This window comes from Dendropsophus ebraccatus, chromosome 10, assembly GCF_027789765.1.
Source record: "Dendropsophus ebraccatus isolate aDenEbr1 chromosome 10, aDenEbr1.pat, whole genome shotgun sequence".
In the NCBI taxonomy this organism is placed as follows: Eukaryota; Metazoa; Chordata; class Amphibia; order Anura; family Hylidae; genus Dendropsophus; species Dendropsophus ebraccatus.
The window spans coordinates 19,077,404-19,103,539 of NC_091463.1; the positions used below are offsets into that span (position 1 = coordinate 19,077,404).

Sequence of the window (26,136 nt, forward strand, 5' to 3'; positions counted from 1 at the left end):
TACTCTGTGTAGTCCTGCACTCTGTGTAGTATGTGGGCAGTGTACTGTGTAGTCCTGTACTCTGTGTAGTATGTGTGGCAGTGTACTCTGTGTAGTCCTGTACTCTGTGTAGTATGTGGGCAGTGTACTGTGTAGTCCTGTACTCTGTGTAGTATGTGGGCAGTGTACTGTGTAGTCCTGTACTCTGTGTAGTATGTGGGGCAGTGTACTCAGTGTAGTCCTGTACTCTGTGTAGTATGTGTGGCAGTGTACTCTGTGTAGTCCTGTACTCTGTGTAGTATGTGGGCAGTGTACTGTGTAGTCCTGTACTCTGTGTAGTATGTGGGCAGTGTACTGTGTAGTCCTGTACTCTGTGTAGTATGTGTGGCAGTGTACTCTGTGTAGTATGTGTGGCAGTGTACTCTGTGTAGTCCTGTACTCTGACGCCCCGTCCTCTGTGCGGCTGCGGGACGCGTTGCCCTGGTTACACACAATCCGTGGTGACTGTGGTGTGTACAGCGCTACTCCTGGTAACCTGCTCGGCGCCGGGCACGGAGGAGGCACACGGGGCACAGGACCGGGTATACTGCTCTCTTTTCCCGTACACCGTCTATACTCCTCTTTACCGGAGCTGCTTCTCTCCGTTCCTCTCCGGATCCTTCTTTACTTTCTCAGCTCCCCCGGGTCCCCCCTCCTCTCCCCCGGGTCCCCCCTCCTCTCCCCCGGTCTCCTCTCAGCCCCCCCCCCCCCCCTCCTCTCCCCCGGTCTCCTCTCAGCCCCCCCCCCCCCTCCTCTCCCCCGGTCTCCTCTCAGGTCCCCCCGGTCTCCTCTCAGCTCCCCCGGTCTCCTCTCAGCTCCCCCCGGCCCCCCTCCTCTCCCCCGGTCTCCTCTCAGGTCCCCCCGGTCTCCTCTCAGCTCCCCCGGTCTCCTCTCAGCTCCCCCCGGTCCCCCTCCTCTCCCCCGGTCTCCTCTCAGCTCCCCCCGGTCCCCCTCCTCTCCCCCGGTCCCCCTCCTCTCCCCCGGTCTCCTCTCAGCTCCCCCCGGTCCCCCTCCTCTCCCCCGGTCCCCCTCCTCTCCCCCGGTCTACTCTCAGCTCCCCCGGTCTCCTCTCAGCTCCCCCCGGTCCCCCTCCTCTCCCCCGGTCTCCTCTCAGCTCCCCCCGGTCCCCCTCCTCTCCCCCGGTCCCTCACCTCTTCAGCCTCCCTCCTCCTGCTGTTACACGTCTTCTTCCCCCCGCAGCCCCCCACCCTCTGTTATCCTCACGGTACCGCTGTCTTTGTCCCCCACCTTCCTCTTCTTGCGGTTTTCTCACGTTCCGTTAAGCTGCTATGATGTATATAGTGACCGGTTCTAGGAGCCGGGGCCGCTCTGTACCGCGCGCTGCTGCCCGTGACGGCTCTGCTACAGACTGCGGCTTTTGTGTCAAAGAAAAAGCGGGAACATTAATGCAGTTACCCATAGCAACCTAGCGACCAATCAGATTCCAGCTTACATATTGATCGGGCAGCTCAAGATATGATTGGTCTCTATGGTCAATTTTTCACTGCACTAGTTAGAAAATGAAAGTCAAAAGCTGATTGGTTGCCATGGGCAACTGCTTCACTGCCCTAGTGTACATGGTGGTACATAGTAATGTGAATGGGGTGAATAGGCCTTAACCACCATGGTTTTGGGCCAAATGTGCACTGACTACTTTAGGGGACTGGATCTGTATAAATATAAAGGCTAAAAGCCCATGGGTTGCTATGTATGACTCCTATGGGTTGCTATGTTTGACTCCTATGGGTTGCTATGTATGACTCCTATGGGTTGCTATGTATAACTCCTATGGGTTGCTATGTATGACTCCTATGGGTTGCTATGTATAACTCCTATGGGTTGCTATGTATAACTCCTATGGGTTGCTATGTATAACTCCAATGGGTTGCTATGTATAACTGATATGGGTTGCTATGTATAACTCCTATGGGTTGCTATGTATAACTCCTATGGGTTGCTATGTATAACTCCTATGGGTTGCTATGTATAACTCCTATGGGTTGCTATGTATAACTCCTATGGGTTGCTAAAGACAAAGTCTGCCCGGTTTCCATTATGGCGCTGTGCACTTTTTATGGAATCTGCAGCACATAAATAGAGTTTTTGTCTGTTTTTGTTTACATGATATTTAGGCACCATATTATTTTGCCACAGTATAGTGGTGTTATGTAGACTGTGTATGGTGGTATTATCTTGCCATGGTATGGCGGTTTAATGTAGACTGTGTATGGCGGTATTATCTTCCTGTCTTATAGTAGTGTTATGTAGACTGTCTATGGCGGTATTATCTTGCCATGGTATGGTGGTGTTATGTAGTCTGTCTATGGCGGTATTATCTTTCTGTGGTATGGTGGTGTTATGTAGACTGTCTATGGCGGTATTATCTTGCCATGATATGGTGGTGTTATGTAGACTGTGTATGGCTGTATTATCTTCCTGTGGTATGTTGGTGTTATGTAGACTGTTTATGGAGGTATTATCTTCCTGTAGTATGGTAGTGCTATGTAGACTGTGTATGGTGGTATTATCTGGCCATGGTATGGTGGTGTTATGTAGAATGGGTATGGCGGTAATATGGTATGGTGGTATTATTTGACATTTTTACTGCTCAGGTAGCATACCAATATGGTTGTAAGTAATCTACATATGAACAAGAGGAAAGAAGAACCATAGGGTATATGAGTGAGGCGCACACCTGAGTTAATCATAAAATAGCTTTATTAACACCGGCTACAAAAAATTAAAAACATTAAAATCACTATACGGCAACCTCCTATGATGCAGGACTAAACAAAGAGATAATTAGCAAATAATAACAAACGATACCACATATGTGACATAATACAAAAACATGGTGGAAACAAAATGAAATAGAAAATTGTATACCCCCACAATATACAGTCCTAATGTAGCAGGAGAATGAACACCCCCCGCGTATCGCCGCTCCTGCAGAGCCGCCGGGGAGCGGCGATACGTGTGGGGTGTTCGTTCTCCTGCTACATTGGGACACACGGATGTGACATCCTTGATGTCCGCAAAAAAAATATGCAACCCATAGACTTCTATTGGTAATCTGTACTGCAATCACAATCCGCACTAGGATATGTCCTCTAGATATGTCCTATATGTCGCAATAGAACAGACTGTGTGAATAGCCCAATAGAAATTAATGGGCAATAAGTTGATACATGATTGCGGACGTGTGAATAAGGCCCTAATGGCAGAACCTGACTAGTTATGCAGCATTAAAGGTGCATAATGTACTGTATTTTCCTGTGTATAAGACTACTTTTTTACCCAGGAAAATCTTAAAAGACAGGGGTCGTCCTATACGCCGGGTATCCTCTTACAGTATAGGGCAGGTGCTTAAAAACTTCGAAACAGGACTGGAGAATCTGCGGTCGCCGCATACGATGGAAGGAGCTAAAAAAAACAGCGGCATATGCGGCGACCATATGAAGGGCAGCGCAAGCTGCAGGCGTTCGGGGTATGGAAAATAGAGATACGGTAGAGTGGCGCTGTGCCCAGAAAAACACACCTCTGTCACCTGTCTGTCCCGCCCTTGTATCCTACCGGTATTACTGTACCTCCTTCTCTGCCTCTCAGATCTCACTGCTGTCTGACGTTTTTTTATTAATTTTTAATTGGTGTGCATTGGAAGAGGGGTAGTCAGTGAGTATATCCTAAAAGTTAGGAGTCGTCTTATATGCCGGAAAATACGGTATATTAATTCTGGGCAATGCCTTGGTAAGTGATTGTTCAGTAGCGTTCTCCATTCCTTCCTACATAGCTGCAGCCATCTGAGGGATATTATCTGCTATATCTGGGTTGTGCTTTAATAGGTCACTGGCGTCTAAGAGGAGCTGACATACTAATGCCGCTATTGTGTGTGTCTGACCCATATGGCTCTGTAGCAGGGGGCAAATCACAGTGAACCAGAAAATAATCTGTCACACATGTCGAGACAATGGTGGAAGCTGCTTTTAGGTCTGCATTAAATGCAGTCATATAGGAGTAGTAAAGTTATTTATACAGCAATGTATTTGTTGGTCATTCGCAAGTGGCTCTATAATATTAGAAGGACTCAAAAAGCAGAGGCATGTCAGGTAATAGATGCGAGAGGTAAAAAGATGGTAATAGAAGCCACTCTTAGGCTATGTTCCTCACGACGTAATAAAGTTCACAAAGAACGGCCGTTGTTGTTAAAGGAGTAGTGCGGCGGTAAAAAATTATTCACAGAATAACACACATTACAAAGTTATACAACTTTGTAATGTATGTTATGTCTGTGAACGGCCCCCTTACCCGTGTCCCACCACACCCACCCGTGTACACGGAAGTGTAGTGCATTATACATTACCTGATCCGTGTCGCGCCGGTCCGCCATCTTGTGCCAAACGTCATCTTCGGCCGGCTGGATCGAACACCTCCGATCTTCCCCAGTGCCGGCCGCCCTCTGCCGCGTCATCAGCTGCTCAGCCGCGATTGGCCGAGCACAGTTATGCTCATGTTCATGATCATTATTTCTGGTCGTTGTTTAACAAAAACAGCCTTTCTTTGGGATCTTTAGTACGTCGTGAAAACATAGCCTAAGGGAGTATTCACACGTTCCATGTAAAGAATGGACTTTTGAATTCCGGACATTATCATTCATGATCATTCCAAGCTCCAAAACTGTTTAAGACTATGTTCACACACTGTACAAACAACGGCCGTTGTTTAACACTACCTACGGCCAGAATTAATGAATGTAGGTAGTGTTAAACAAAGGCTGTTCACGACGGGGATAGGAAAGGGAGGAGAATAAAGCTGGAGAGAGCCAAAAACAGAGAGACAGCAGAATGACTACAGGAACTGACAGTGAATGTTAGCTGTCACCCTAGTGCTGGATCCACTGCTCAGTACTGTTCTAGAATGACCTCCATAATGCTGTTTCTTCTTAGGGTGTTCTTTAGAAGAGCAGAATCCCTTCTGTGTGTGTACAGTGTATGAAAAACATTTTAGACACTAGGCTTTACCCACCAGCTCACGGGCAACTAAAAGCCATGAGATAAAGGGTAAACTGGTGAAAAATGCCATTTACAGGTTATATAATGCACAGACACAGTGCTACAAACAGGATGGCTTAAAACTTTACCTGAAACATTAGGTCTTAAAAATGTGCATATAACATTTCCCCAAAGAGTAACAGAGAGTCCCATACTATGTGTTCAGAAATTAAAGTCCTGCCCCTTTAGGTTCTAATAAAACTTTAACCCCTTAAAGCAACTCTGTACCCACAATCTGTCCCCCCCAAACCACTTGTACTTTCGGATAGCTGCTTTTAATCCAAGATCTGTCCTGGGGTCCGTTCGGCAGGGGATGCAGTTATTCTCCTAAAAACAACTTTTAATCCTTCAGCGCTGTGTCTAACGGCCGGGGCTTACATTTGTATATGCATTAGGCTGGCACCACCTCTCCGTCCTTCCTCCCCGCCTTCCTCATCATTAGGAATGATCCAGGAACATTTACTGCTATTTGAGCTTTGCACAGGTGTATTAACGATCCAGCCCATGTTCATTATACACACAGGTGGGGAATAGGAAGCAATCTGCCTGGAGCATTCCTAATGATGAGGAGGGTGGAGAGGAGGGACAGAGAGGGTGTGCCAGCCTAATGCATATACAAATGTAAGCCCCGGCCGTTAGACACAGCGCTGCCGGATTAAAAGTTGTTTTTAGGACAATAACTGCATCACCTGCCGAACAGACCGCAGGACAGATCTTGGATTAAAAGCAGCTATCCGAAGGTAGAAGTGGTTTGGGGGGGGGTCAGATTGTGGGTACAGAGTCGCTTTAAATAAATATTCTCAAAGTGAATATTTTTGCTTTAGCACAACACTTGGCTGGGATAGATATAGCACTTTTCTGCTAGGAATGAAACAAAACATGTCAGTGTGATTGAGTAATTCCTTGCAAGAGCAGGAAACTGTGAGCCCACTGAACTTCACAATAACAAAACTGCTAAAGAGCTGCCAGCAATCCGCTGCTTATTAAATGGGAGGACGTATGAGCCGAAAAGGAAAAAAAAAAGTCAAGTCTGCACATGAACACGTCTCAGGATGTGGATTTTGTCAATGCAATCTGCGCAGGTCAGCCATAGGGTTTTGTGGGTATAGTCGTCTTACATCACTTGTAGAGGGGAAGTGAAGGGGGGAAGTTGGCAATGTGGTAAGGAGGGGGAGGGATGCTAAGAAGAGGCTTTTATTTTGGTCAGCTGACTTAGCCGGGAGAATCAACAGAAATGGCTGTAAGCTGGACAGAGCACTGTCAGACCACACAGAGGTACGCGAGACTGAAAGCAATGCTGAAAAAGAGAGCATAGAGAGCAAAAGAGAAAATGAGAGTTGCAAATACTTCAGTGCTAGAAAAGTCTGTGTGCAGGAAAGAAAGGAGAAGAGAGACAGAGCAAAAAGAGAGACTGCCGAGGACTGTAAGATGCACTGATCTTAAAGGAGAAAAACTAAGAGGAGAGGAAGAAGCAGACAGGAAGATTAAAGGCTAGAAAGAGGAAGGCAAAAAGAAAGGGGGAGGTCGTACTTTCGAAAGTGCGCTCATCTCCAGTAGGTGAAGTTGCAGAAATCCTACCAGCTTATGGTGTTTTCCAACCATTGTGTTCCAGCAGGTGATATGACCCTGGGGGAGGACGTGGGGGGCCCGTGTCACTCTCCCTGACCATGGACAGTCACAATCGTCAGCAGCCCAACGAAAGCACCGACGATGAGGAGGATCATTTTGCACGGTACATGGATGAGAATGGAGTCATTGGAATGGATGAAGAGGGGCTCCTGGAGCTGGAGAGTCAAGGCGATCTAGACTTGGAAGAAGATGAGGAGGAGCAAGTGCTGGCATTCGATGAAGATGGAATGGTGGAAATATACAAAACGGGTGGACCCTATCCGGGATCGCCGCCAGAAGATAACAGATCAGGTATGCATAGATGGCAAGAAGGTTTTGGTTTGTTTTAAGTGGCTGTTAAAAGAGATTTTAGATTGCGATGGTATCCTCAGTCATTATACGTATGTGGTTCTAGACTAATCTTCTGGCATCACTTACATTGGATGGGTTCTAAGTGCATAAGAAATAGAGTAGCAATGCAAAACCGCAAGCACAGGTATGGGGAGAAGCCTTAGTGGTGGACGACCCCTTTATGATACTCATGTATGCTGAGGTATTGGGAAATTGTGTGGATTGCATCATGTAAGGGTTCAGAATTACTTGAAATCAGACATGTCGGAAATGGACCTGTATACTATGTATTATCTTAACTGTTCGCAGTTAGGATGTAGGGGAACCTGCAATACCTTGCTGTAACTCTTAAAGGGGTTCTCCAGGCAAAGGTAAAAAACTTGAGAGGGCAGGACACGCAGGGCAGGTTCACGGTCACCCGCCAGTCTCCTGTACCTCTCGATCCTGTGACATTATGGCCCGCTCAGAAATCTAAGATTAATAAATCTTATTTCAAACATAGTTCTTAGTCAGGAAAATAATTTTTTTTATTGTTTATTTTTATTAGGGGATCAGAGCTCCTTTGAACACCCCAGTAGATCAGTAACATTGCCATCTGCATTAGATCGTCTGCCCCCAAGCAGAGACCAACAGCTGGATATGACTGAAGATGAGGTTGATCGAGGGAGTTCGCTGGGAGCTTGGGATGGGGATGAAGATGACAACTGGAATCAAGCACAGTCAGAACTTCTTGATGAAAGTCCTGTCCATGGAAGGTATGGAGAATATGACCACACATCACTAACAGAAGAGCAATGGGACCAGAACCCTAAGAATGAAATGGATTATTCTGAAAGCACAGGCAATCAGGAAGGTCAAAGTGTCAGTGAATCCCTGTCTCCATCATCTCCTCCCATTCCCAGCACTTGGGACCCCAGACGCACAAGTCGTTTTGGTAGGTTAAGTATCACCCCTCGAATAGAAGATGAAACTCTCCCAGAATCCTCTTGTACAGAAAGTGGGGAAAGTCCCGAAGCCATCCCCAGTCGGATCCCTACAAACATCTCCAACCTTACTAGAGACTCCAAGCAGGCCAAGACTGAAAGATCTAAGGCCACATCAACACCTTCCAGGATGCAGCATGTAGAGCCCCCCACTGTGAAGAAGAGCAAGCACTCCTCCACCCCGCAATATGGCCGAGGACAACTCAACTACCCCTTGCCCGATTTCTCCAAAGTTGGCCCCAAAGTGAAATTTCCTCGTGATGAAGAGGGGTATCGTCCTCCTCAGCCCCGCAGACCAGAAAAGCAGAGCCAAGGAGTTCCTGTTATCTTCAAGTCTCCAGCAGAGATAGTGAGGGAAGTCTTGCTTAGCAGCACAGAAAAGCCTGTTCAAGAACCTGTTGCACCACCCGCTGTCCCACAAGAGTTCAAGACCCCGCAGCAAGCCACAGAGCTGGTTCATCAGCTGCAGGTCTGTAACATACAGTGACTCCATGGCTTTATCATATCTCTGGATCACAGGTGTGAAACTTGCGGCCCTCCAGCTATTACAAAACTATAATTCCCATCATGGCTGAACAGCCAAAGCTTTGGCTGTCCAGCCATGATGAGAATTGTAGTTTTGCAACAGCTGGTGGGCCATAACTTTGATGCCCCTCCTCTAGATCAGGGATGGGGAACCTTCGGCCCTCCAGCTGTTGTAAAACTACAATTCCCATCATGCCTGGACAGCCGAAGCTTTAGCTTCTGCTGTCCAGGCATGGTGGGGATTGTAGTTTTGCAACAGCTGGAGGGCCGAAGGTTCCCCATCCCTGCTCTAGATCATAGTATTACTTGCCTCCATGTATTAAATAGTAATTTTAATGTACTTTTATCCTAAATTTACTTAAAGGAGTTCACCAGAACTTTTTAATTGATGGCCAATGCTAAGGATAGGTCATTGGTGTCTGATGCCTACATTTTGCAGAACTGTTGCCCCTGGATGCACACAGAAAACAGCTGGAAGCAGAAGACCCTGCTCACTGCAAAGTGGCCATGTTGGGTTACTGCAGCTCATCTTTCATTCACTTAAAGGGGTAGTTTTATCTGGGCTTGTTATCTCCTTTCCATAGGAAAGAAATAGCAATCTGATCACTGGGGCTTAGCCACCTAGACTCGAGGACCAATCTTAAGAACAGGGACCCATTTGCCCCAAAGTGAACACTATAGTTGGCGTTCCATTTATTCTCTATGAAGCTGCTAACTGTTGCATTGCTGAAAGTATTGCACTTTTTCACATATAGTGATGTTAGTCCAGCACCACTATGCTGTATAACAAAGCTACGAATCCAACCCCCATTCCCTGCTATGTCTTTCAGAAATGCTATGTCTGTTTAAAAGGGGTATCCTCATGTGGGCTTGTTGTAGCAGTTAAAGCTGACTCAGCGTTGTTGAAAACCAAGGGGGACATATCGTACATATTGTATGGAAATTCCATGCAAATGCTGTACATGATTTTATTTTTTCTCCCACATTTGCATGGTATCCTAAGCAGTATTGTATTGTTTTCTTTACTTGTTTATTACCCTTAATACATAATCACCTTGCCTCACCTCCCCGTCTATCTTGCTTCTTTATAGGAGGATTACCACAAGCTGCTCACTAAGTATGCCGAAGCTGAAAATACCATTGACCGGCTAAGACTTGGAGCCAAAGTAAGGATTGTCGCACATACTTGTAAATGGCGTACACCCATGACTGTGTTGAATGTTGAGGGTTCAGGCATTTGCTGGTTCCATCTCCTCAGTAATTTATAATTTTTCCCCCACATTTTATAGCACTAAGCAAAGCAAGTGGAAAATCTCAAACAAACCTAATGCCAAATTTCTGATCCTCACCTATTACCGTCTTACTGAAACAGACTTACTGCACCCCTCTCAGGTGGCACTTGGGGGCGCTGCTGTTCTTGGTGGCTCAACTAGGAGGGTGGAACCATAATCATTTGTCCAGCTTTCCATTATTCCCATAACTGCTTATAGGAATAATGGAACGTGATCCTCCAAATATATGCTTAGGTTGATGTAACCAAGATTTGACAAAACAATAAGCAAAAGAAATATTCGGTAAGGCACTCACCATAAAACGCGACTTTTATTCAAATACATTAAAATCCATTATAGTGTAACGGACGGCCAGGACGCCAGCACCATGCAGTAAATGTGACAGCTGTTTCGCATGCGCCAGCACACTTCTCCAGACCTGGAGAAGCTGTTTCGCGTGCGTCAGCAAGCTTCTCCAGCTGTCATGTTTTCCGCATGGTGCTGACGTCCTGGCCATCCCTTACGCTTTGATGGATTTGAATGGATTTTAATAAAAGTCGCGTTTTATGGTGAGTGCCCTACCGAATATTTTTTTTGCTTACTGTTATATGACTGAATTCTCAACTATTTTTGGAGTGAGCACCCCACTTAATGACTATTGGGAGTATATCAGCACGACATCCCTATATCAGCACGACATCCTTATAGGACTCTGTTCACAGACAATAGTGCCGATCTCTCTTTCTACTATTTGGGACTTATTCAAGATTTGACAAAACATCACTGTGAGCAGAACATTATTTTCACTTAATCAATCGTTTTTTACAGGTGCATCTTTACTCAGACCCTCCGCAACCGAGTCACAGTATCCAAATGGGAACAATCACCCAGGGAGTAAAAGTTATGGAGTTTACTATACCACATGCCCAGGCCGCAACTTTCAGCTCAGTAGATGATCATCAAGGGGCAGCTGAAGTAGAGTCAGGTGAGTAAGGCAATTTTATATTAAAAGCACCATGATTTTCTTTTTTTATTATAAAAATGACTGCATTGAATTTATTACTGAATTGGATCCCATTAAAGGGGTAGTGCGGTGTAAAGCATTTATTCACTTAATAACACACATTACAAAGTTATACAACTTTGTACTGTGTGTTATTTAAGTGAATGCCCCCCTTCCCCATGTTTCCCCCCACCCACGCTAGACCTGGGAGTGTGGTGCATTATACTTACGGAATCGCTGTCGACCCCGGCCGCCGGACCGATCCAGCCCTCCCTCATGCCGGCCCGCCTCCAGCACGTCATCAGCTGCTCAGCCGCGATTTGCTGAGCATAGTTGGCTGAGCCAATCACGGCTGAGCAGCTGATGACGCGCTGGAAGGGGGGGAGGCATGAGGGAGAGCTAGAACGGTCTGGCCGGCCTCCTGAAGATGACGTAATTGTCCCAAGATGGCGGCCAGGGGTCGACAGCGATTCTGTAAGTATAATGCACCACACTTCCGGGTCTAGCGTGGATGGGGGGAAACATGGGGAAGGGGGGCATTTACTTAAATAACACACATTACAAAGTTAAATAACCTTTAAGGCTGTTTTGGGGGCTAAAGCCATAAGTAAATCATAAAGAAAGGAAAAGTATAAAGTTTCCTAGAGGTGCCCATACACTGTATACTAACGGCAGCCAAACCTGCCAAATTTGGGGGGGTTTGGCTGACTCTAATGTGAGTTGTAGCCTCCCAGTTCTTCACTGACAGATGATGCATGGAGAGAAGGATCAGGCATGTTGGATTTCACAGTCTGACCCTTTAATTCTTAAAGGAATAAGCCAGCATCAGAGCTATCTGGCTGCAGTTTAGTCCTCCGCTCTCCTGCAAACGCCTCTTAGTAAAGCCGGACGGCCGTGCGCCTGGTGCAGGCAATTGTGGCACAAATCTACACCTGCTCTTTGTTTGCTCCCATCAGGTAAGTGAGGGATACGTCTGGCGTGCGCTGCAGAAAAGGGGAGGATCTGCCCCTTTTACTGTGGTGTATGCCAGGAACGCACCTTGATATAGCTCCCCCTTAGTGACCTCGCAGGTATCACCTATCCAGCTGATCATGCTTGCAGAAGGAGAGGAGGTGGCAGTATGTGAAGCTTTTTGGCCAGTTACATGAAAATAAGCAAAATCATCCAGTGACTAGTGATACAGTATCACATGCCTGTACTGGCACTTCCGCTGTACTGTAGATGGCAATATTTCCATATTCATCTAAAATAGATAAAGCAATCTGAAGAAAAGATAGACTCTTGGGCTCACTAGACTATGCCTTTTTGTTGCTTTACACTTGCTTCATACACTTGACCACATCTCTCACATCTGCAAACCTTTACTAATGTTTTTGCTCAACTTCCGTTTCCTGAGTGTATATATATATATATATATATATATGTCGATTAGTCACATTTACAGCTTAAACCATTGCAGGAGAGAATATTTCCATTGATCTATCATGTGTATCTAGAGCTTTTAGGGCACAGCACCTTTCTCACTAACACCCACATGTGTATTGTAGTAACAAGTATGCAGCGTGTAGGATCCAGTCCATCTCAGCTTCCTCTATGACATCCTGTGGCAGCAGATTACTCTGTAAGGAGTGACTGTACCGTGCTGTGGGGTTGTTGTATACCATATCACTTTTGATGATATAAATGCCCAATGGTGGGTAGCAATGGAGGTGCAGGAGGGGGGTGGTGTTGTGCTGCTGACCCTTACAGCCATGTGTTCTATTTAATAGGGCTCACAAAGCTTGGGATGGTTCTGCCTATTGAGCACATATAGCAACACGTAATGGTAGTGACCCTTTAAAGGGGTTATCCAGCACTACAAAAACATGGTCACTTTCCCCCTACTGTTGTCTCCAGTTTGGGTGGGGTTTTGAAACTCAGTTCCATAGGAGTAAATGGAGCTTAATTGCAAACCGCATCTGAACTGGAGGCAACAGTAGGGGAAAAGTGGCCAGGTTTTTGTAGCGCTGGATAACCTCTATTAAAGGAGTTATTCAGGCTTAAAAAACATGGCCGCTTTCTTCCAGGAACAGCATTACTCCTGTCCTCAGTTTGGGTGTGGGTTTTGCAGCTCAGTTCCATTGCAGTGAGTGAAGCTGAATTGTAATACCACACACTATCTGAGGAAAGGGGGGGGGCGCTGTTTTGCTAGAAAGTAGCTGTTCTTTTTGTAATCCTGGATAACCAGTGCAGTGTGGTCATTTGGATCCACCGGGTACAACAATAATGTATTGGCATAGATGTATCTGGTGATTGGGATTCCCACGTGGTCTCTGTGACAATACTAAACCTGTCATGAGGAATCCACGCTCAGGCTTCAGGCCTGTAAATTTATGTGATCATATATCTGCCAATAACTCAGATGTTTATAAAGGTTTCCCTGAAAAATAATGGACACCAATACAAACAAGTGAAATCAATCACCACCAGTGGTCTCTTAAATGACATTTCCATTTACATCATTGACATCTATAGAGATTGGAAATCTTGGTAAGAGCACTTCCTGCGTTATGTTGTAGGTTCTTCTGACCATCAGAAACTCTCAGCGACCCCACCAGTCCATACCTTCCCAGAAACCTCAGCTTCATCCTCTCTTCATCCACCCGAGGACGTTGCTTCCACTCTGACATCACACTTAGAGGCCCTGTACCAAGAGGTTGGTGTAACTTTTAATTTACAATATTTGAGTACAGTTATTTATGTAAATTGTTATGTAATACATTCAAGTCGTTCTACAATATTAAAAGGGTTGTTCATTAAGAAAAACATGTTTCTTTCAAATCAACTGGCCCCACAGATTTGTAATTTACTTTTATTAAAATAAATCTCAACTCTTCCAGTACTTATCAGCTGATGTATATCCTGTAAGAAGTGGTGTATTCTTTCCAGTCTAACAAAGTGCTCTCTGCTGCCGCCTCTGTGCTCTCTACTGGTCTCCAAACTGGAAGGAATACACCACTTCCTGCAGGACATATAGCAGCTGATAAGTACTGGAAGAGTTGAGATTTTTTTTTTTTATAGAAGTAAATTACAACTCTGTGGAGCCAGTTGATTTGAAAGAGATTTTTTAAGAGAAGTAAATGACAAATCTCTTCTGGCACCAGTTGATTTGAAAGATTTTTTTATTTTTTTTGCTGAAGTACCCCCTTTAATACAGATGTAGTTCATTTCCTGTTATTTGTAGTAACCTCTGACATGTAATTAGAGGTGTCGAATTTACTGATCACACCGGGTCTCAGCATTAATCTCAAGATACAGCCGGAGAGATTGTGTTGTGGAGTGGAGCACATTGCCACAAGCTCCTCCCTGCTGTATCTCAGGATTGCAGTGGGTGTCAGCACTGAGACCAGGTGTGATCAGTATCTTTTGACATGTTATTAGACGTGTCAAAAGTTACTACAAATGATGATAAAGGTCCTGAGGGTTGGGGGGCGGGAAACTGTGGGTGGGGGAGGGATTGTTGAGGTTTTTTTTTGTAAAAGCAAAAGTTGTTTAATAAAAACTATCTGATTTAAAAAAACAAATGATGATAAAGCTTTGGGCCCTTATCTCAGGGCTGATTGAAGAGGTTAGAATGATAATGTTCTTAGAATTAAATTGAGTGATACACTATAGACTGGGCACTGTACACACATGTATATATGTCTATGGTAACCTATATGCTCAAATCTTACTGACAGGTTGGACTTTTTGAAGAATTAATGAACAGTGGGAACTTGACTCCCGAAGAACAACAGCAGGTAACATTTCCAAACTTGAAGGAATGTTTTATTAAATGATGCCTGGATTTTAGTATGATGTATGATGTAGTATCATATTAAAATCACATATGATGTAAAGAATTTCTTTTACAATTTTCCATATTATGATCTACATTTTTAAATCCTGAAGTCTTGTAGTTTTCATTCTTACCACTAAGCCTAAAACTAAGTTGGGTCTTCCTGTTGTGTCTGTGGTGATAAGGAAAAGGCTGTAGGAAAGTGATCAGCAAAATATGTCACCAGCAGATAGAGGAGACAATAGATGAAGCTCACATCTCAGCCTCACCCTCCATGTGGAATGACCTCTGCAAAAGTCACACTGCATGCCCTTTCCCATTCATTTTAAAAGGACAGCCCCCGTCTGTTGTTGCTTATGTCCTTAGAACTTGCCGTAAAGCATACAGTATCTCTAAATGCTGTTAAAAACAGCTCAGACTTACTTTTGCATTCGCTATAACCTAATAAAGGTTTAGGTGATGAGAATACCCCTTTAATGTGTATTAGGGCCCCCTGACTCTCTCCCAACAGATGATGTTGAGGTAACAGAGTCTCAGGAATTTTTAATGCTCAATCCTTTTGTTCTTGGGGAAAATAGGCCACTGCTAGAGGTGTCACACATGAGCTTATTGTGTAAACCATGTGCAATTTTTGCCGTATGGTTTTTAGCCTCACAGCATGAACTAGGAAACAACCAAGAGTTCTGAATACACCTGCAATGATCTCTTCTACATGGCTACTGCACATCATATGGTTGTACCTAAGCTCTTTCTTTCTGTATACTACTCCAGGCAGTGAGGGAATTACGTGGCTCTCTAGATGTGCTGGAACGAAAATATTTAAAGGCACAAGAACAGCATCGCACTGGTTCTGGGAGTCTGACCAGCGAGCTAGATCCACAGAGGTAAATGCAAAATATGAACATCATTACAGGTGTACGGCTGGGTTCACTCATAGTATTTTGTTCAATATTTGTAGCCGAGATCTGGAGTGGAGAAAAGCCATTACAATTAAAAACTATAATATAATCTGCACCTTTTCTGTGTTTTGGACCCACTTTTGGCTTTGTCTATTGACTGACCAATACTGGCCAGTATATACTATGTGTAAACCCAGCCTGAGGCTTGGCTCATATTGGTGGTAATAGTAGCCTTCAGGGTCTCCAGGCTTTGACAGCAAATATCTTTGTTCTTTCACTTTTCTTACTGTAAAAATGACTGTGAACCTCATTAACCCCTTCACGTCAGCCATACGGCTATATACGTTCCTGCCGCACATACCCCGTTCATGAAACTGTGTAACATAAAAAGTGTGGACATCAATAGTCAGAGGCATAGTCACAGACATTTTATGTTTCAGTGGACCATGTGTAACTTACATAAGGGAGAAAGTAGAAGCTTGAAGAAAGGTGGGAACAAGTCCCAAATGACAAATTCCCCTTTTGTATAATTTGAATATTGTATCTACAGGGAACTGGAAGAAGCCATATTCCAACTTGGCGTTCAACTGGAAGAGTTGCAAGAACAAGTGGAAAACTCTGCTTCATCTTTCCCCAATAATGTAGAAGAGAGAATTACGGCTCATCATTTAGGAAACGCTCCAGTTCCCTCAGCCTCTGTGCCAATTCCAGCTCTTCAGACCCCATACCCCCAAGTGAGTATCATAAAGACACATGTAGTATATGCTTTGTATAACATACTCATGCATTGTCTATTTATAATCTAATGCCTTCTGTGCAATGCATTCAGCACAATACTATCAGCCAAGACTTCTTACACTTCTGTCCTTTCAGATCTCATCCCCAGAACCCCCTGGTGTCTCTAATGTGGAGACATTAAGTAAGGAAGATCCAGCAGAGTATTTACCTCAGCCTCTGCTCTACAAGCACAAGCAGGTGGAGCGAGACTATGGCACCTTGCTTTCTACGTGAGTTTTTCATGATTTCCTATAAGATTTACTCATATGAATAGGTTCACCTTCAGGTTATGTTCCCACTAGGTAAAAATGAGGGCAAATAATGTACTTTGTTGCAAAACGGCTGTTATTATTGATCATGATCCTGATGTTTTTCAGCAATGGCCGTTATTTGCCCTTATTTTTTTTCCTAGTGGGAACATAGCCTCAGACCGATACCTTGACACAAAAGTATCTACTATCATGCTGCTATATTTCTATTCTCCAGATACAGTAGCTTCAAGTCCCTTCCTGAAGCTCTTGGACGGGAGCAAGAAGAGTGGCCCCAGCAGCTTCCTCAGAGTGCTAAACCACATGGCCACCCCCAGGATGCCAGTTCTCAGGGACACTCTCATGCAGTTACATCACAGGATGTTACACAAAAAGGAAGATCACCAGTTCACCCTGCACCTGTCAGTCCACAGAAAGCTAAACAAGATAGAAGACAGCTAAATCATGTCACATCTGTAAAGCCACAGGATCACAGGGACAATGTACAGACTGTCAGACCACGAGACCACCACGCTCATAGGCCGAAACAACACACACAGTCAGATGGTCACCAAGGTCATCCAGTGACTTCTACACCGCATCAACCAACTGAGAGGTCTTGGAATGACCTGCAAGACACAGCTAGCAGGACCATTGCTGGACACTCACCATCAGCCACAGTGCTACGCCGAGCCTCATCCATACTGAGTGGACAGAGAGTCTCTCCAGAGGATGAGGATAAACCATCAGCAGTCGGAAGGTGCATGTCTAAGGGGGTTCACAGATGTGTGAGAAACATATTAATCTTGCAGCAAATACCTTATATAAAGTTGCTATTGGAATCACCCCTGTTAGAGTGGGTGTCCACATAATAACAACGCAAATCTACAGGAAACATCACTCATTTAAACTGCAGATCTGAACACCATAGTATTTCCGCCTAAGATTCAGGAGAAGTATGTGACTAAGGGCTTCCCTCCCTAGCTCTGTTGCTCTATTCAGTGGCTCCATAGACTTACTATAGAGTCTCCTGCAGTCAGCTACAGCAGCGAGCCAGGGGGTGAAGTGCTCAGCCGCATGCTTCTCCCTGCTTTATCTAGTAATGGGTGGGGGTCTGAACACAGGTACCGACTGATCAAAAACTTCTGACATGTCTGTGTGACAAAAGAAGTTCAGCAGAACAACAACTATGGCAGGTAGGATGCAAGTTTTAGCAGTATCTTCTACTCACCACCCAATCTATATATGTAGTAACAGGAAAAATAGCATCCACAGTTCCAGTGAACAAGAAAAGTGCAAGTGTATTGCAGCATCCCAAAGATGCAACGTTTCTGACTACAATTCGGCCTTTTTCAAGCTTAAAATGTTAGTAATGCACAGGCTACTACAAGTTACTAAACCATTCACACTACTGTTCTTTTGTATAAAAGTTGCAAATTTCAGCATAAGTCATGTTTGTTCAAATATTGTAACTTTTTCTTCTTTTCTCATTACATAAAAATGATGAGGAAAAGCGGGTGGGGTTTTGTGAGAGGGGGTGTGGCCTCTTGCCATTGTCCTTTATGGCACAAACTGTGCCTTCACTTCCGTCCATGGCTATGTTCACACTGTGTAAGTGTCCGCTATTACACTGTGTAAGTGTCCGCTATTACCGAATTATGATTGAAGTCAATGGAATGACGGCCGCTCAATACACAAAGGGGGAGATTTATCAAAGGGTGTAAAATTTAGACTGGTGCAAACTGCCCACAGCAACCAATCACAGCTCAGCTTTAGGCAGTGCTGAAAGGAAAGAGGAGCTGTGATTAGTTGCTGTGGGCAGTTTGCACCAGTCTAAATTTTACACCCTTTGGTAAATCTCCCCCAAAGTGTATTGAATAATGGACGTTTTTTGAACGGACATCAAATCAAAAGAGGAGCCCAGTGGATTATAAAATCCGGCAGGCGGAAAATTGAGTAGGAACTTAACTCTCCCTGTGCCCGCGGTGAGCAGTGGAACCAACCTCGGGACCCCCCCCGGAAGTCATTTTCCCCCGAGTTGTGATGACGTCACGACTAAGGGGGGCAAAGGTCTGTCCCGGCTGATGGACTGGCTGCTCAGCCAATCAGTGACCAGAGTGGCATCCCACCTCAGTTACTGACTGTCTGAGCGGCCAGTCTATCAGCCGTGTTGTGACTGTTGTGACATGGCAGGTCCAGAGATCCCGGAGCCTGGCAGGGGTCGTGAGGCTGGCCCCGCCGCTCACCACGGGCAAGGGGACAGATAAGTTAGTAATTGTAATCAATTTTGCCCCTGCAAGCTGCTGGATTTTATAATCCGCCGAACTTCTCCTTTACTGTTCATGAGAATTTATCTAGGACGTTATTTTCAGTTGTTCACACACATTTTTTTTTACTGTCCTTTCACCATCTTTACTACTAAATTCAATAGATCTTCAAAAAAGTACCCCACCCAAAAGGGCCTGAACCAGAATAATGTACCAACGGCCGCCATTGTCATTGTAATGACGGGCGCCCAAAACGCAAAATGACATCATTTTGAGAACATAAAAAAAAGAGAAAAAAACGTCATGTGAACATAGCCCATCAGTTCCTTGTCATTTCTCACCACCGTCCATCATAGTAAGAAAGACCCTAATATGGAAAGGAATCTGCAGCCTGTCGCTCTGTTGTGTTCAGCATTAGAGCTGTATAAACCTATCTGTGTTCTGTCAGGATGTCACAAGGGTCAAAAGAATTTCCACAGCGGGTTTCTCTGAGTTCCCCATCGCCTCAGATGAGAGAGCAAAACTCCAGGACCCCAACAGCTGTCAGCGAGGAGAGAGCATGCAGCCCCCAGTCCCAGAAAAGCAGTAGCAGCAGCAAGAGTGCCAGCCCCTCTGCCCAGAAGAAGCCATTGAGGACTAGAGGAAGCATTACTCAGGTAAGTCCCTCATTTATGGAGCGGAACTGGCCATAGCATCTGAATTGTTTCTGTTTTGCAGGATAAAAGGACTTCATAGAATACTATATACATATGTATGTAAATGTATGTAGGATTTCTAAAAACAAGACATACGTTAAATCAGGGATGGGGAACCTTTGGCCCCCCAGCTGTTGCAATCCTCATCATGCTAGGACAGCTAAAATGAAGCTTCGGCTGTACAGGCATGATGGGAATTGTAGTTTTGCAATAGCTGGAGGGCCGAAGTAATGTTCATGGGGTCAGCCATTTGTGTACTGTCATATTGAAGAACACTACAGATATTCTCCACTCATTGGCTAGTAAGGGGTAATAAAGTGAATTCCACAGCACATGAGATGTACATGCCATGTGTTTTCAGTATACAATATATACAGGCTATCTTATGAGAGGTCCATAGATCACTGCTGATATTGCTGGGTGCAGGGAATATATAATACTATGGATATGTAGATGAATGGAAGCTCATAGGGTTTACGGATTAGGATGCCCTTCTATGATGTAAGACATGTTTTATTTCTCTAATTCGTCTTTCTTTCTGTTCCTCAGAGGAGAATTTTTTCCCCAGAAACTGACAGTGGATTCCTTGGATCAGAAAGCAGTCGGTCCCTACTCATCCAAAAGCAGCGAGATCAGCTAAGCCTTACTCGGTAACCAGTCCTGCCTAATTTCTTACATACAAGGACTTTGGAATGGTTAAAGTGGTACCTCTGCCCTTAAAAATTTTTTATATGTTACTGCAGTTACAAAGAACATAATAAAGAGCCTATTCCTACCTCACCGCTCTCCCCTGGCGTCTTTCTGCGGCATATTCAGGTCCCCTGCCACTTCTGAGATGGACATGTCTTGGCAGTGACTACCCGCTCAAGGAATCACTGACTGAGACCGGCAAGTAATTGGCTGAACGGGCTGTCACTGCCGAGACGAGTCCATCTTGAAAGTGGCTGCAGGAGCATTCATCAGGGGACCCGAAGACGCTGCAGGAAAACCCCGAGAGAGCGTGGATAGGTGGGAATAGGCTCTTTTTTATGTACAATATAAGTGCAGCAATACATGAAGAATTTTAAACCCTTAAACATCTTAGTGGGGTACATCAGACATTTACAGCATATCCACAGATGTGCCATAAATGTCTGGACTGTTTTAGAGAAATGTGTGGGATGGTCACGATGCATGCCTGTTGTGTTTGTCTGTAATGTAAGTATGGCTTTTAGTTACATTCAACTAATATTTGTCATCTCAATATTCTCTATTGTCAGAGAAGATCCAGAAGATGCACCGGACTCCACTTCTAATTCTGCAGTTAAAAGTGAGAGACCATCCTCTAAGTCTGGTGACCTCTCATCTAGGACACGCAAAGCAATATGGGACAAGAGGAAACCAAAGAACCACTGGACAGGACCCTCGGAAGCCAGTTCTCCTTCCCCAGGCCCTAAGAGCCTCACTGAGAGTGAAAGCACAGAACACACAGGTAGGTCCCTCTACTTCTTACATGTGTTCTGGAATTTGTAGACTTGTAGAGAAATAGCTGTCAATCACTGCCTAGGACCACCCCATTGACTACTTAGCCCAGAATGAGCTGAGATTTTCATAAATAAATAAGTTACTCTGGCACTTTTCCTACAAGAAAATTATGTGTCAGTCTGCTCAGATCAGACTGTGTTTTCAATGTGGCAGGTTCCCTTTTACCTGTGCAGAAAAAAAAGGTTGATGCCTCTACAGAGTGGTGCTACGTATACCAGTGTGAGTTTACTGCAACAATGTGCTGTATTGCCGTAAACTAATATTGGTTTATGGGCAAAAGTGCTATGTAAAGGGATCAACTTTTTTTTTTTCACAAGGGGCCCACATATTTGGGAGAATCCCAGACAAGTGATCCTAAGAGGTAGCAGCCCACCACTAGACCATTTCACCCCACTTAGGTTTGAGGAGTTATGCAGAAAGCCTAGACCTGACTGACACAGTGTACCTTCAGTATTACACAAGTCGCTAGTCTCCACCATCTTTTTTCTCATTTCCTTCTGTTTTCAGGTTCCCTTTTACACACAATTTCCTTTAATGACATACTGCAGGTTTTTGCCCAATAAAATAAATACCACTCCATTCTTACATATGTTTCCTTCTACATCAGACGGATCAGGCTCTGAGCAGGAAGCATATAATGATGTCAGCGCCCAAGCCTCCCCTGGTGCCTCCCAGCTGCTGTCACCTATGGAAGACCTGACACCACCTCTTGAAGATATTCTGCAGTCTCGTACATCAAGAGAGTAAGTCTAAGCAGAATCTTATTATATCTTCACTATGTAGTAATATTTTATGTATTCTATCCTAACTTGGTTATCTCATAAAAAACTCAATGATAGCAAAGGGGCCAAACCACTGGGTACTGCCATTAACATTAGAACAGGGTTCTGAGTCGCCCATTCCTTCTTGAGGACACACATGGGTGCTGACATTCATTCATTGTCTATGGGGCTGGCTAAAAAAAGAGACCAAAATGAGCTCCAAAATGAAGACCAGAAGAAATACTGACCCAAATCCTACATGTGGGCCCAGCCTTATAGATATACAGCCTGCCCTCTTTGGACATGCATGGACATCTTTCTTTGACTGTACCTTTACATGGCACCTGTCCAATGTATGTGTCTTATGCAAATTCTTCATGGTTTGGGTTTACCTGTTGCTTGTAATCAGAATCCTTTTATTTAGTAAGAACCTAATTGTAGGATCAGTAGCGGAGCTGGTTGCTTCATTGTGTCACTCACACAGCCCTGCTCTGAAATTTATATATACAATATAAAACGCTGAGGCCTTCCATATAATCTCATGTACTGTATAGCAGTGCTACTTCTTATTAGCTTCTCTTTGTTTGGCGACATGTTTGTTCTCCCTGTGGATTTTCTAATGCAAGATCGTATATATGCAGGTTAATGGCTTCCCTGGCGAGTACCTTGTATGTATAAAAACAAAATGAACCTATCCTCTTCATGGTGCTGTGCAATATATATATATATAGCTACACATTTGTTCTAATAATTATAAGCTCAGCACTGTATTTGCCCTCTACAAGTCCCTGTAGTATTCATTAGTTTGTTGGATGCACCTGGGGTATGACTACGATTTCATTGAACATAGATGTCAGAATGAAGTCTCTAAGAACAGCCGTGTCCATTATCTTATGAATATTTAACCATTTGATTGACTATAGAGTTATAGAGATAGAAATAGATCTCTATATATTAGTGGGTAATGCTACAACACCCAGCGGGTTGCTCATACGGGTATGTGCACACTACGGAACCCTAAAATAAAATAAAATTTAAAGCAGAGTCCAAGTGTCGGACTCCGCTTGAAGTTCCGCCTGTCCCATAGACTCAATGATATTCTGAAGCTCAATATGCTGTCCGACCAAAGAATTGGCATGTCAATTATTTGGGCAGATGGCGGATTGAGCTTCAGAATATCTATGGGACAGGTGGAACTTCAAGCATAGTCCGCCATGCAGACTCCGCTTGAGATTTCTGTGCGTTCCATAGTGTGCACATACCCTATAGGGTGAATACTAGCTCTGACGATTCCATGATTCGGCACTGGCTGCATTAAAGGAGCAATCGAAGGGTATGACTGTCTGTTGTTTACCCCCAACCACAATGAAAGGCTCACACTCATATATATATATATATATATATATATCACAAAGGACATACTATTTGACTTCATATGTTTTGCCTGCCGTATGTGAATGTCCTAAGTGCCATGACACTTTTTTCTTGTCTCTGAACTCAGTGATGTCCCTATCCTTGACCAACCCCTACAGCCTACATCACCCACCCCCTGTCATATACACATATACATATGTATGTTTATTTGGACATATGGGGAAGGATGAGGTGTGTTTACAGCATGATGCCTTGTGCTGAGCTATGCCAAGGTAGAGGAGCAGACAAGGAACAAATACAGCTGCAGCTGTAGTCTAACCGGCTATGTAGAAGAATAATCGTCTGTGTTAACAAATGCTTTGCATCAGTGCAGGGAGCTGTCAGGAGTGCTGTGGGAGGGGGTGAACAGGGTGGGAGGACAGTGATAAAGAGCTGAGGGAAAGCAATGCATTCTGGGAATTGTAGTACTGAACAGAAAGTAGTGTAGAAATTGTAGTGCTGAGTCAGAAAGTACAGAGAACTACAGACCCACAAATAGATTGTTGGTTGTTTTAGAGCTAGGGCAGAGAGGTCAGCAATGCCATATGCTTCTGCAATCAATTTGTCCTTTTTATTCCTTGTTGTTTTTCATTTTGGTTGATCCAGCATATGATGGACCTCATGATTCCTTGTTTACTTGATGCCACTCTGAACCGATGTGTGCGTTCTCTCATGACCTTTAGTACTGCCAAGACTCAAGACCTTGTTAGACAGTCTTTGTTATACATTTGTATATTAAAGGGAATCTATCACCTCTAGGTCCTGTGATAAGCTGCAGACACTTTTATATAGCTGATAGTGTTACAGCCGTTTGTGCTTCCAAAACATTTTTTTGTCTGTAGCCAGGTGTCAAAGAGGCGGTGCAAAACCACTCAAGTGCCATAGTATTCCTCCTTCCCTCCATTTCCCTCCTTGATTGGTATTGAGGGCTTGACTTCCAGCAGTGAGCTTTGTCTGCTTGTTGCTGTGCCCCATGGATACAAGTAGCAGTGTCTGCTTAGGGAGTTTCCCCACTGTGCACACCAGCCGCAGGCACTCACCATGTGAGTGCCACCATTCCTATCCACGGCACAATACAACATTTGCAGACGGGGATCACTACTGCATTTCAGTGAAGTTGGGAAAGGCAAGGGAAAAGAGTTAGGAGTCGTTTGAGCCTTTGTCTGTTGAGTAGATTAGCTCCGCCTCTTTGACACTTGGCTACAGATGGAAAAACACTTTTTTTAAGCAAATGTACCATGAGGTAAATTGCTGCTTTTTTTACCTTAATCGATCCACGCCGGCGCGGGGATGTCGGCAGCGCAATTCTTTCTTTTGAAACGCTGCCTGGTCCTTTCACACACACAGATCTACCTGACAAATTATTGAAGCCAAAGCCAGGAATGGATTTGAAAAGAGGAGAAATCTCACTCTTTCCTTTATGACCTGTCTTCTCTTTATTGCCTGTTCATGGCTTTGGCTTCAATAATCTGTGAGATAAATCTGTGTGTGTAAAAGGACTCTAATTCTAGTGCAAATCTCTGGATCAGCATCAGATTATTTCTGTTCACACTCCATTTTGATAGTAGAGATGCAGCTAGGACATTATACAGCAACAATACCAGAAACTAGAGAGTGAATACAAGGTTAAAGAGACAGCTCTAATCATTGTGTAGATAGAGACAAGATTGGGCAATACGATCATGTGACAAAGTTATTACAGCAAGACTAATATTTATTACAAAATGCACTAATATAGATTATTGTGAACAATATGTAACTTTAAATCCATATAGGCTAAATAATGTTCACATTAATATGGTAAATGCAATAACACACAGTCCGGTATTCCATCCATGCCATAGCTCAAAAAATAATTTGGCCCAAAAACATCTAGTCTTCCCAACTTGACGCACACCACCACCCCAACGTGTATTTCATACATATGATGCTTCCTCAGGGGGAGTCTTCTCTTGGGGAATGTGTAGCTGCATATATACTTACTAGATACAATTAGTCAGTGTTACACTCTCAGTATCTTAGTGACCACCCCCTGTCCAAAGCAGTGCCACAAGAAAGCAAATATCAGTCATTGTACCGACTTGCGTACATGTGCACATTGTCAGGGAGCGGCCATGGTTTATAGTGTTATCCCACCAGGTCTTGTCTGCAGCTCACAACCACATGCACCAGCCATGGTCACTGGCATAAAGTTTGTCTAGAGAGGCATCACTTGATCAGCCTTCCTAATCTTTCTTAAAGTGTCCCTGACATTAGAAAGAAAAATTGATTTGTCATGAGATACGTCAAAAGTTTTGATCGATCAGGTTCTTTGTGTTCCCTATTGATCGCTATCGCTAGTCAGTAGAAGGGCACTGTTAGACAATGGATACTTTCATTTAGAGGGATAGAGGAGGATCTCAGTTATTGAGTGCTGAGCTGGACACTTTCCATGTATGACTGGAGACATTGTATGAAGTCAGATGTCCGCTATAACACCCTACTTCCCTTCCTGCATTTTCTTAACTCCACTAGACGCTTAGTACCGCTCCTCCTCCATAATGTTTGCTGGTAACTAGGTGTTACTGTGTTTTAGAGACGGCAGCGTTGCTCTGCCACCTATGGACATTTTGCATTTATAGCACTGGTTTGGACGGGCAATCTGTATACATGCATGGAGTATGTCTGCCGTAGGTTTTCACGCTGCCTCTGAACACTATTCACACATAACATGTTGATTCTAACACAACGAGGAATATGGAAAACTATGACGATCCTGTTCCGTGAGTACTATGGATAATTGATCCTCTTCATCACTCACTATATATATATTCTGTCATAATCCAGTATTGACTGCTATTGAATCTGTCTTCTTACTTGGCCCTGGGTAGTAATAAGAGCATTATTATTATTATTATTATTATTATTATTATTAGCATGTACCATTAT

The 26,136-nt window shown here is 44.2% G+C and overlaps 1 protein-coding gene across 5 annotated transcripts in view; it reads left to right on the forward strand.

Moving 5' to 3' along the window:
• Positions 1-466: 466 nt before the first annotated feature.
• AKNA (AT-hook transcription factor) overlaps positions 467-26,136 on the forward strand; it is a 37,735-nt gene continuing 12,065 nt past the window's right edge. The window contains exons 1-15 of one of the 5 annotated variants that reach the window (XM_069943388.1): positions 467-560; positions 6,679-6,986; positions 7,573-8,477; positions 9,625-9,699; positions 10,633-10,789; positions 13,366-13,502; positions 14,527-14,586; positions 15,396-15,508; positions 16,074-16,257; positions 16,397-16,530; positions 16,787-17,308; positions 19,264-19,471; positions 20,060-20,160; positions 20,770-20,981; positions 21,642-21,777. In XM_069943388.1, coding sequence (XP_069799489.1) covers positions 6,734-6,986; positions 7,573-8,477; positions 9,625-9,699; positions 10,633-10,789; positions 13,366-13,502; positions 14,527-14,586; positions 15,396-15,508; positions 16,074-16,257; positions 16,397-16,530; positions 16,787-17,308; positions 19,264-19,471; positions 20,060-20,160; positions 20,770-20,981; positions 21,642-21,777 — 3,197 coding nt within the window. In that variant the 5' untranslated portion in view covers positions 467-560; positions 6,679-6,733. Of the gene's footprint in view, positions 561-6,084; positions 6,149-6,242; positions 6,342-6,678; positions 6,987-7,572; positions 8,478-9,624; positions 9,700-10,632; positions 10,790-13,365; positions 13,503-14,526; positions 14,587-15,395; positions 15,509-16,073; positions 16,258-16,396; positions 16,531-16,786; positions 17,309-19,263; positions 19,472-20,059; positions 20,161-20,769; positions 20,982-21,641; positions 21,778-26,136 lie in introns of those variants that run through there. The other 4 variants (XM_069943392.1, XM_069943391.1, XM_069943389.1 and 1 more) reach the window with 4 other exon arrangements.